This window comes from Lipophrys pholis (assembly GCF_963383615.2).
Source record: "Lipophrys pholis genome assembly, chromosome: 19".
NCBI classification, from domain to species: Eukaryota; Metazoa; Chordata; class Actinopteri; order Blenniiformes; family Blenniidae; genus Lipophrys; species Lipophrys pholis.
Genome location: NC_137647.1, coordinates 22,036,681 through 22,049,528, shown reverse-complemented (window position 1 = coordinate 22,049,528; position 12,848 = coordinate 22,036,681). Strand labels below are relative to the sequence as shown.

The 12,848-nt window shown below is 42.0% G+C and overlaps 1 protein-coding gene across 12 annotated transcripts in view; it reads right to left on the bottom strand.

The window, feature by feature from the left end:
- Positions 1–12,848, bottom strand: part of rbfox1 (RNA binding fox-1 homolog 1) — a 397,214-nt gene that overhangs the window by 31,824 nt on the left and 352,542 nt on the right. For 10 of the 12 annotated variants that reach the window (XM_080488009.1, XM_080488010.1, XM_080488007.1 and 7 more), the window contains one exon: positions 8,187–8,226. The exons of the other annotated variants lie outside the window; for them this stretch is intronic. In XM_080488009.1, the coding sequence (XP_080344135.1) occupies positions 8,187–8,226 (40 nt within the window). The remainder of the gene's footprint in view (positions 1–8,186; positions 8,227–12,848) is intronic. 12 annotated transcript variants of the gene reach the window in all.

The window sequence follows — 12,848 nt, the reverse complement described above, 5'->3', positions numbered from 1 at the left end:
GACTCAGAAAATGAAGCTGGTTGATTTATGGGGAACATCCTCTACCTAAGTCCATCTTTCACTTCATGATTCAAACTTTTCCCCTCTATAATCTCTCAGGCATGAAGCAGGTGGCGATCGGCCATAACATTATGACCACCAGCCTCATACGGGGCCAGTGCTTCTCCTTCTGGCCGGGTCGCTGTGCCGTGGCGTTTGACACCAGGATCCAGAGTCCGAGGCTTGGCCACTCTTTTTCTAACCCAACTTAAACGACAGAAAGTTCACTGATATATGCCACAGGTGCTGATCAGCATTATCCACCTGACCCGTCAGCGGCCTGAACGCCGTGGCTGATTTGTGTATTAAAGTTTGGCATTTAAAAAGAAGAAGAAAAAAAAAAAAGAAAAAAATCACTAAAGAGCAAATTTAGATCTTTAGATGAGATAAACAAGACTTTGATTCATGAGTTTTATTCATGAGACACAAACATGACTGGAATTTATCCGGGCTTTAATATTTGTTTGATATTTGCTGGCATATTGCTTTTAACAGCGGGTTAACGTAAGGCTGTGTGCTAAATGTCGCCTTTCCGGCTTTAAAACCAGGCAGAACGTTTTCACCAGAATATGTAAAGGTGCTTTTAGCCCTGATTTAACAAAGACACATTGTCCTACGACGTGGTGAAAAAGTTTGAGGCATGTCTGGATGAAAGTTTACCGTTCGGTCATTTAACACCAGTGGATTTGACAAAACTATTTGCACAGGCGAAAAACCGATGTGTGCGTTTTCTATTTGGTTAAATATTGAGAAAATCTGGGGAGTCGTTGACGTTTCTGACGTTTCTGAAGTTCACTGAGAGGCTTCAATTATAAGGCTGCTCATTTCGTCTGTTCTGAGACTTTTTTTTTCTTTTTTAATGATATATAGACGATTCAAATAAATTACTAACGCCTCTATTTTTAGGAGCGCACTTACCAGGAAACATTTGCCACCACCGTCTGAAACGTTTGCACATTACAGTAAATTTAAACGTCTCATTAGTTCGTGCAATGACGACGGCTCGACGTGATGCAAAGCTAAAAAACAAAACAAACAAAAGAACTCAAATAAAGCATCCAACATTCACATTTGACATGCAGCACATGACGTATGCGACCCCAGAGGCACCTGGAATGAACAGATTTCTCTTCTTGAAGGTCTTTTGAGGTGAGAACAGACTGAAACTAACAATGCGAATGCAGCCACAGCCGCGTATCACATTAGTTGATATTCAGTTCATCAGCGGTTTGACATTTGCCTGATCATCACTCTGAGATTCTTTTCTACACTGATAACAATGATAAATACGGCCGCGTTTGATGGAAGTACAACTATTATCATTAATGGTCAACACGCTTCTATTAGTAAACAGGAAGTCAGCCAAAGTTTACCTTTCTCTGTTTCATTTATAGATTGTTTTCATACCGCGATGACATTTGGTTGATTTTTCCACTGAAAGGTTTAGTTGATGACGGCTGTTTGGATCCCAAAGCAATAGAAGGCTAATCTGTTCCAATCCGTATTATAATATGGTTTAATCTGTAATCTAAATTTGTCTTCATCACATTTACATTGATTGTGATAAATAGTTTAATTTAAATGATTTCTTGATTGATCCACCTCCATTGTCATGATATCAGTTAGAAAGAGTTAGAGGAGGAAGGTGCTCTATAATCTGGATTTTAGTAGAGGAAGATGCTCTTTAATCTGGATGTTAGAAGAAGAAGATGCTCTATAATCTGGACGTTAGAGGAGGAAGATGCTCTATAATTTGGATGTTCGAGGAGGAAGATGCTCTATAATCTGGCTGTTAGCGGATGAAGATGCTCTGTAATCTGGATGTTAGTGGGGGAGATGCTCTATAATCTGGATGTTAGAAGAGGAAGATTCTCTTTAATCTGGATGTTGGAATAGGAAGATGCTCTATAATCTGAACGTTAGAGTATGACGATGCTCTGTAATCTGGCTGTTAGAGGATGAAGATGCTCTGTAATCTGGATGTTAGTGGGGGGGAGATGCTCTATAATCTGGATGTTAGAGGAGGAAGATGCTCTATAATCTGGAAGTCAGCCCTTCTTGACAAACCCAGATTTCTAAGGTAATTGAACGGAGTAAAACGGAGCAGCTGAGATAAACTGGCAGCATGAAGAGCGACAGCTCAGAGAAAACCTTCATTAATGCTGCGACTCCGTTCCAGGTACTGTGGAAACAAGCTGAAGTGATTTATTGGGGGGCATCGTTCATGTTGCTGTCAGAAAAACAAAGTTAATTCAGAATTAATGAGCAGCTTCTACTTGAGTAAAGAGATCAGTGACAGAAATATACTCGATGGTAACCTAAGTACTTTAAAGGCCGTGTAAAACATCATGATGAGATATATTTATTTTTAGCTTAAAACGTTATTAAATATGAAATTGTTGCTGGATTTCTGTTCAGCAGCAATAAAATATTATACAACACATATTTAAAAATGATCTAAGTCACTAAAAGAATCGGACATACGGCTGAAAACTTGTTGCACTAGTTTTATGTATGTTTATGTATTTATGTATTACATTGAGGTATGAAGCAGCAGCAGGACCGTGGCGTTTAGCAGTTTAATGACGTTTCATCATCCGATGCAGAAGAAATAAGATACCAAGCATGAGTGAGGACAGATGCTAATGCTAATGCTAATGCTGATGGGTGACAGTGCTCTGCAGCTTTAATACAGTTTTCATGTAGAAGTGAAAATATCAACGTGTCACACTCTCAACACTTTATATTCCTACACCTGCAACCTTCACCACCAAAAAGCCACCAAATACATTTTGTCTGGAGCTGCAATTTTTTTTACTTTTAAAAAGACATGTCATGACTACAATATGGAACATCACACATCATGTGTTGTCATGATTTTAGTGGAAAATTTATTTATTTTTTCTAATTAGTTTTTAAGCCATTTGAATTGTTTTAGCAGTCAACTTTAGCGGTTGGAGCAGTCTTCACTGTGTCATTTTGCTGTTTTTCTTTTGTTTTCATTTGAAGCTACTTTTGTAATTCTCAAAAAAAAATCTATTTTAGATGTTTTACTTTTTGTTGTTTTAGCTATAAGGTCAGGATTTACTCCTGGACATTTAAGGGTGGACATTTAAAATAGTCTCTTTTTCTTTCATGTGAACTAATTTGAGGCATTTTAGATTTTATTTCTTTTTATTGCCATTTTAGATATTTAACTACTTTTTCAACATAGTTTGAATATTATTTTGTTTGAATTAATATTTTGTTTTGTTGCAACTTTATCCAGCTTGGCTGCTGCTATTTTTAGCCCTTTTAATGTGCAAATACATTGAATATGAAAAATGTTTTCCGTTACAGCGGAGCTAAGGAGCCACATGGCTGCGGAGCCACATGGCTGAGGAGTCACGTGGCTGCGGAGCCACATGGCTGAGGAGTCACATGGCTGCGGAGCCACATGGCTGAGGAGCCACATGGCTGCGGCGCCACATGGCTGAGGAGCCACATGGCTGCGGAGTCACATGGCTGCGGAGCCACATGGCTGCGGAGCCACATGGCTGCGGAGCCACATGGCTGAGGAGCCACATGGCTGCGGAGCCACATGGCTGCGGAGCCACATGGCTGCGGAGTCACATGGCTGAGGAGCCACATGGCTGCGGAGCCACATGGCTGCGGAGTCACATGGCTGAGGAGCCACATGGCTGCGGAGCCACATGGCTGAGGAGCCACATGGCTGCGGAGCCACAAGGCTGAGGTAGCCACATGGCTGCGGAGTCACGTGGCTGTGGAGCCACGTGGCTGCGGAGCCACGTGGCTGCGGAGCCACATGGCTGCAGAGCTCAGCCCTGTACTATACCAGTAGTGTGATTACAGTTTGATCATTTCTTTTTAATACGCTTAAGCAGCACGGCTTCAGTTCATCCTGCCCCCGCCTCCCAGGCTCGGCGGCGGCCGCGGCGCTCCCGCCATCGCTTCACCTCGCACCTTCTCCTGCTCCACGCCTGGGAAAGTGCGCCTGTCCTGACACCGGCGATGTATTATTACCGCTATAAAGCGAGGAGGCGAGTAAGTGATACTCAGTGCGTGCGATGATGGTCCGTGACAGAAAGATGAACAGGTTGGCCCCGTGCTAGTCGCCATCCGCACCGAGACTGTCACTCCTGACTGAGTGACTAATGGCGACCCCCCCCACCATCCCCCCACCCCTCCCCCCTCCCTCCACCCCCGCCAGGAGGCTCGTGTGCGAGTTGTGTTTGCAAAAGGAGACTAATGGCTGGCGTGTGTGCGCGGCCTGGTCATGGTTTGGCTGCTCTAATCCATCACATGTGCTGATTCAGGGGAGGAAGGCGAGGACAGGCTCGCTGTGCGTCTTCATCATGACGGTCAGTTAAAGTCAACGTGGAAAATTAAACATTTCACACCGGCAGGATAATTATCAAGTTAACTTTATTCTCCGTCCAGGTGGCGCGGTTCCTCCGGCACGACGTCGGCTGAGCTCAGAGTGGACGAGGGGGAAACAAACCTCCCTCCGCCCCACGTTGTCCCGCCTCTCCGCTGAATGATCGTTTTATCTTTCGCTGGGATCTTTAATTAAATGTGTTTTAAACATCTAAGTGAAGCAGGCCTGTCACCTCTCGAGCTGCAACCTACTCCTTGTGTCGAGTCAAACAGTTTGGCCTCCGTTGTTTTTAAAAATAAAACAGTCACCAGCAGGTCGCTGAGGTAACAATCTTTTTTTTTTTTTTGCAATCAGTTCATCATTTTGTCTCTTTTATTGCCTCCTGTGTCTTTGATACGCCATAAAATTACTAAACTGTAAAATTGAAACATGGAGGTTTTATTATATATGGAATAAGAAATGATCCTATAGTCGGCACTGATTGCAAAAACAAAAAACAAAAAGAAAGAAAGACGAAGGCGTCTTCTCAGTGTGACGACATCTTGGATTTGTATTCATGAGGAAGCTGCTTTAAATTAGACATAAAATCAAGACGCTCTTTGACGCCTTGTCCACTTTTCTTCGCTGACCTCTTGTTCTACTTTATTTCTATCTTCCTCTTATTGGTTTTGACTGAAGACGCGGATCTTTCAGGAAACATGAACGCGGCTCCGGGGTTCTCCTGCTCCTGTCGCTAATGAATATTAAACGTTTGTGATTGAAAGATGGCGGATCAATGGCAGTGGCAGCAGCGGCGGGGCTAATGGGAGCCACCTGTGCACCTCTTCACACACACACACACACACACACACACACACACACACACACACACACACACACACACACACACACACACACACACACACACACACACACACACACACACACACACACACACACACACACACACACACGCACACACATTAAATGGTAAATGAATTTCCCTTATAAAGTTTCTCAGGAGTGATTTGGGGTTCAGTGTCTTGCTCAAGGGGGAAAAAGAATCAAACCTGCAACCTATCTGACTGAGGAACTCTACCAACACTTGAAAAAAGAAAAAAGTTGGCAATAGGAAATTAATCAAGTTTATTATCTTTTTTTAACTTAATCTGATCCAATAATCTGAGTGGGAAGAACTTGATTCATTAAATGTTAATAATCAAATCAATTCAATTTAGTTGGTCCAACTATATGTTTTTAATAGTTTATAAGTTAATTTATATTTAGACAATGTATGAAACACAAGTTATTTGAATACAATGTAAATGTAAATAGTGTGTATTTCATACACTGTAGTACAATAAATAACAAAAGAAACCATAACCCCGCTTCATAGATATGCCAGAATTTCATGTAATGCTTCGTAAATACACTTCACAGAAAAGTGTGTTTTGAACCTTCAGGGCAGCCGTAGTTAAAAAAAAGTCTGTTGCCACTAAGAATCCTGAGGGTGTTGACTTTATAGACCCCTAAGAAGTCATATGAAGTCTAGTGTAAATTTACACAGTGAATATCATTTCCTTTTTGTTTAATTTCTCATTATCCTGGTTCTGGACGCGTATTCTCGGCCCGGCTGGATACACAGTGGATCGAGGACAGTCTTGTCTCGCAGCCTTACGGCTTACTTGTCTCTCTCTCTGCTCTCCTCTCACCCCGACTGGTGGAGGCAGATGGTCGCCCACCACTGAGTCTTCATCCGTCGGGGGCTTCTTCCTGTTAAAAAGGACCTTTTCTGCCCCCCGCCGCTGCCAGGCGCCGGTACGCGACACAGATTTCTCTCTACAGTACCGTAACGTATCGACCGACCCGCAGCTCCCCGAGTCGACCTCTACTTCAAATGGAACTGAACTGAAGCCGTTAACCGCTTCCTATTCATGTGTTGATTCGGCTCCTTCTTGTTTGTATCACGGTTGTATATCTGGGATATCTTCCATTTAACTGGTAACGATTGGTGGATATTTAGAAAAATGTTATTCATTCAAAAAGTCGAACTATTGGTTTGTATGCTGACGACACTGTCGTCTTTGCTAAACACCTCATCATGTCTTTTGCAGCTCAACTTAATAAGAAGAACCCGAGGCCCTTTCCACCGCCTGCCTGCTGTTTAACCTTCACACACTTCGTCTCGGCTCTCCATCTCGGGGGGTGTTGAAGCTTTCCAGTCGACAACAACCAGCAGATTAAATAACACTACTTCAATAACATAAAGGTGCATATGATCATTTTGAGGGAAGGATCCTTTGCAGGTGACTACATTAGTGTTAACTGGCACCTGTAGGAGTTTTCTCTAAAGCGTGCTTAAATACAAATTATATAAAGGGAAATATCTATAAATAACTTGCGAACAAACTATTGTTAGTCAGTAGCCTGAATTGATAGTTTGCCTTGACAGCTGCAGAGCGAGCGCTCGCTGCAGTACAATGGAGTTTGGTGGAGGTTAATATTATGAGTGGTTGTTATGGTTCCAGTCGTATTACTTCATCTAAATGCTCCTGGAAACGGTCTTGATCAATATTCAATTCAGAGAAGCTCGTTAACAACGGCGCGTTTCAGTGGAAGACGCTGCTATTCGACACATTTCATAAATCAGTCGTAAACCTTCACATCTCTACCAGCAATGTCAAGTTTAGAATATCAAAAAACACATTGCGAATAGAACCAAAATTAGACTTCTATATTGTATGATACCATTTGTATAATTACTGTTTGAGTTAACGATGATTTTATTGGGCGTAAAGATCATCTTAGGCTCTGTTGTGTGAACTTGCCGCTTCTTTTTTTAATCCATCTTATTTTTCTTCAGTGGCATTTGTTTTGTTTGTGTTCTTCAGAAACATTCAGAACATTTCCCTGAATATTTTTATATGATTCAGAATTGAATGATTTACAAACATTTGTGGAGGCTTAGACATTTCTATAGTTAAACAATGAGAAGCATCGAAGTCCACCGCTCTGTTATGGGTTCATCGAGTTCAAGTGGTCATGTGATCCTATAACAGTTTATTCTTTTTATTAAAGGGAAAATACCCAGCAATCCAAACAGCTTTCAATGTGCTTTACACGTGATTACTTTACAGTTCACTGTATCAAAGCTTTTCCTTAACCTTCTGAATTATTTATTTTATATATCTGAATCATTTATACTGTATGTGAATGTGCCAGAGATTTCAACTAGAACTGAAACTGTATCTATTTTTCTTTAGCAAATATGATGGGAATGTTTATTGTCAGTACACTATAACGCCGTCACTTTACAGTTTTTTTTCACATAACAGATGCAATCTTTCTGTTGGTGACCTTCATTGAGACTAATTAGCTTTGCTCTGAGCTCCGTATTCTAACACGATGATATGGATGTAAAGCGATAGTCTCAGCATCTTCCCATCGTTGTGTCGCTTGATTTATTCTAACCGCACCTCTAATATAGACTTTAATGTTGCTGTTGGTGGAGCGCAGCTCCTCTATCTGTGGACATTTGTCTTTTTGCTGCGACGGCGACACGAGCAGCTGCCTGCTCCCCCGCCGAGGGGGGGGGGAGGGTGAAGCCATGTGTGAGCATGGAGGGTCAGGGTGGCTTGCATGTGCAACGGATGGAAGAAGGGGGGTTGGGGGTGGGGGTGGGGGTAGGGGGTTGGGGGAGGAGTTGTGCGGGTGGGGGGTGGGGTGGGGGGCAGAAAACCACGGAGATGGCAGTGTGGCATGCGATGTCATACCAGTAAATAATACTTACATAAATATCTGCACCATAAAATCCATCCTGGTAAACAACACTGCAGAGGATGCAAACACAAACAAACAGACAAACAAACACAATAAAACAAAAACATCCATATTAGTGCATGTTGACATGCAGGCACACGGCTAGTTACCATCCCCCATCTCCACAATCCAAAAAAAAAGTGTGGGGGGGATACAGCAGGCACCCCCTGCTGCTCTTTAATGGCTGAGTAAGGAGGCTGGAAGGGTCCAAAACACTCACAATGGGCTATAAATCTTACTAACCTACTGGAGATTCCACACTTGATTTAAAGCAAGTGTCACAGAAAGCAGATCAATTACAATGATAATCCTTTTTCCTTTTGAAACGTACCGGCTCAAAGAAATGTGTTGTAATCTGCATCGTCGGCAGTTAGAAACCCTGAAATCCAATGAATCCAGTGTAAATCGTTTGTCGGCTCATGTGTGAATTGATCACCAATAACAATGGGAGAGTCAGAGTGAATATTTCCTGCCATTTACTACAGTATCATCTGCATACATGGGTTCACATTTCTTCCATAGAGATACTGAGTAAGATAGTTTAATGGAGCTTGACTATTCTCTGTGTACATGGCTGGATGGTTGTTCCACAGCAAACTACATTTCCTGGTGTTTCTCGGTGTATTTTACTGAACGTCTGTACATTCTGAAACGAAAAAACGATGTAATTTCCACTAACTGATTGTCGAGTCCTCAGAGTATCCGACAGGATAATGTCAGTGTCGGAAGATCAGTGGAAGCATGATGCAACGCAGCAATGAGGCGACACATGGAGGAAAATTTACTCCAGACAGACTTCAAACAAAGATAATCCCGCTTTAGGAGTGACCCAGTCAGAGTCCAGACTTGAATCCAGCAGTGGGATGAGCTCAGAGAGACGTGCTGAGAATCTGGCCTGAGCTGAAGCTCTGAAATCCTCCTGGATGTTGTGAAGCTCTGATGAGCAGCACCTGGAAGAACTTCGGGTCCAAACAAGGGAGTCAATCTTTTCGTAATTACAGTGTTTTCACAGCGTGTTCTCACAGCACAGAGATATTTTAAATCCCCACGTGTTGTCAGGATGAACTGACTGTATGACTGAGATGAAGATCAGGTAACGGGGAGTTCTATAGAAGTCTATGAGCAGGAGTCTACTTCTAAATTTCTGTGTGCTCTGTGTCTTCTTCTGCGTTTCTGAGTCACAGCGCCCCTAAAGGCCAGGCATATGTACTACATGCCCTCAAGCCTCATGTCGAGTGATGTTCACAGTGATGTGTGGACGGAATTTATTTTGAGAACGCCGGGGAGAAAATAAATGGTTTTGGCTCGTGTGGACGTGGCCTCAGACTAATGGCCATAAAAATCGAAACTCATTTCGCCAACCAATCAGGCAACTTCACACCTGAGTGTGAAAACCTGCCTTGGACTCACTCTCATGCCACCCATTGGTCAAGACGCAACCGGAACCCGGCGAAGCCGGCAGGAAGCCCCATGACGCTACCTTTGCTCCCTGGTGGTCAGCTGGTGAGAGGTTAAAGTCCCGGGCCGCTGGTGTCTCATGTTTGAGAGCTTCTCTTGAACGCTTTTTGATGAGCTGCTACTTTTCCCTCACCTCGAGTTGATTCAATGGCTCCTCTGCTGTCACTGACAAGGACCGTAAAAGGCCGATGTCGTTCAACACGCGTACCGATCCGAAGCCCAAACAAGGGACGGACGCATCGCCGTGGCAACGGACGCATCGCCGCAGTAACGGGCGCACACTCCTCTCCAAGCGACACCAGAAGAAGAGCTTTTGTTCTGGGCAGAGATTGTAGTTAGCGTGAAGCTATTTTTGGTCTTTGTTGTTTTATTGTGCTTTATTGAGCTCAGGACCGGCACGTCTACGCTTTTGTTTACTGTGGTTGCTACGGTAACGCAGAGTCGCGTTCACGTTTAATGTTGAATGTGGCTACTAAACTCTGTTCTCCTAATCAAGAAACATGCTGGAGATAATTCGCTGCTTATCGGCCTCCGAGGTGCATAAAGAGAATATTGAATCCCTCCGCGCTACAAACCACTGCCTCACCACTTCAAGCCTCTCTCTCTCTCTCTCTCTCTCCCTCTCTCTCTCTCTCTCTCTCCCTCCCTCTCGCACATCCGTGCACATGTGGATGTGCACATCTGTGTCAACTCTCGTATAAATGCACGTTTTGCGCTCTTCGCGATACAGACTGGATGTCCAAGTTCTCACGCTCCTCGTTGGCCAATCATGATAGAAACCACCTCTGCCATTGGAACACATGATCTCTACAGGCGGCGGCCATCTTGTCTTCATTCCCTATCTCGCTCTCTCTCTCTCTCTCTCTCTCTCTCTCTCTCTCTCTCTCTCTCTCTCTCTCTCTCTCTCTCTCTCGCTCTAATTCTCTGATTCCAATTATTGAATAATACATTTATTGCAATTAATAATTTAGATCATTAATAAATTGCTTTCCGTGATTTATTGCCCTGAAGTAATATATCACTTCCCGTAATTATTAATGAATAAATAACTATTTATTCCAATTAATTATTTAAATTGTAAATTACCCTCCGTGATTTATTACTTCAGTAATCTATTACATCTATAATTTACTAATATTAACCAAACATAAATCCCAACAAGAGTTTAGACAATGCATTAGTTTACTAAGCAAATGATTACTGTGTATTTAATTTTTATATTAAACTAGTTAAAACATCATCAGGATACTTTATTATTCAGCACATTTTCAATCCCATAAACAGATAGCAAACTGACCTCTAATGGTTTTATTTTAACATGATAATAACATGAAAAATATTAAATAAACAACAATAAAACCACAGGGAATGTGAACATAATATTTTTTTTTATTTATTTATTTTTTAAACCAATATTAGACGTGCCTGGTGAATATCAACTTTTAAATATTTTCTTACTTTCAGGTCACAAAAACAAAAACGCTTCACCGTTTTTTTCAGTTTCATTTGAAGAAGATTTGATCATTTTCTAATTTATATTTGTGATCTTAAAGTAAACGATGGAATATAATCTGATCTATAAATTGATCTCATAAGTGTTTCAAATACAGTTACAATGATTATCAAAATCAATTCTAAACAGGGTTAATCGGTTTCTTATCATCGTGGTTGTTTGTAAACAGTTAAAGATGACAAATATTTCTAAGGTGAAAAACAATGACTTCTTTTTAAATGCTGTGTTTTATCGCTGATCCAGATTTCTAATCTGAGTGAAGACTTATTCTCTCCCCATCTCATGACCAGTCATACATTTTCAGTGTTTTCCTCATTTTATTTCAGAGCACAATGTGTCATCCAGTTAATAATATGGAACAAGCAGATGGTTAATTAGTTTAATGAGGTGATTTTATTTGATTTAACAGTGATATACAGCTGCGTGTTCTCTGCTTCACTGTGGTTGCTAATGCCAAGTTAATAAATGACGTGACCGAGCCGAAGAACATATAAAGAGAAAAGAAATGGGCCGAATGCTGATCCCAGTGGAACACCACAAAATACTTTCAGCTGCTGTTGATGTTCAGCGACAATAGGCAAAGGAAAGTTTGCTTTTAAGATTTGAATGAAGGCAACCGTAAACCAGTTTGAAAAGGACTGACACGCTTCTCCACGTGATGTAACGAGTGACACTCGGAGATCATTTAGAATTTACAATCATGCAGCTTCACTACTGGATCCTGATATAAAACCAGACTGGAAGTAAATGTCACCATAAATCTGTGTAACGTTTTAAAAATGTTTTCAATGATGACATAAAAACCCAAAACAGAACAGTCAAGTTGTGTTCAATCAAGTTTTCCTTACTGGACGGCGCTGATCGGTTGGGTTTGAAGTTGGTCTGAAGTTGGTCTGATGCTTGCTCATATGTTGCACACCAGTATCAAACCAACATCCCAGCACACAGGGACTTTATGTTGGCCTGCAGGTTAATCTTCAGCACTGATCTTGAGGTTGAGGATTACGGCGCGCTATCCCTACAACGAACTGGAGGTTTAACTCTGCTCCACCGTCACTGGTCAGACTCTGTTTGGTGAAATATTTCCTCCATATTTCTGGAGTAGAGACAGTATAATCTGTAAATGCTGATTCCACGGTTACCTTTGTTACATTCAAAATCTTCTTAACAAGCGCAAGCGGTCGTCTGCATTGCCGACATACAGTGTGTTTCCTTTATAAAGGTGATTAGGATCTACTGAGCGACTGACTGCAGATAAGTGCCTACAAATGCTGTTAAAATAGACTGAATCATTTGAAGAGCGAAAGCTGAGAGGACTGAGAAAAGCACCGTCGTGTGTTTCACTGACTGATCGGAATGTGATGGCCAAAATAATTCAAGAAAAAAAGAAAAACCCAGCCAATAGTATCTGCTGTGTACTTCATCATTATCTTCTGGACTGCAGTGGAATCCATCATCTCCTGAAATGAAAGCACCATACGACTGTGTGTCCTTTAATGTAACGCGAAGAGAGAAAAAAAATAAAAAAAAGCGCACGTCTGTTGATGTGAATCATTACTTATTTTGTGTCCAATAAAAGGAGCAGAAGCAGATGCCCGTGCTTCCTTATGATGGAGCTCCTTTTAACATGAAGCACTCCTCGGAGGCCCCGGCTTCCAGTTT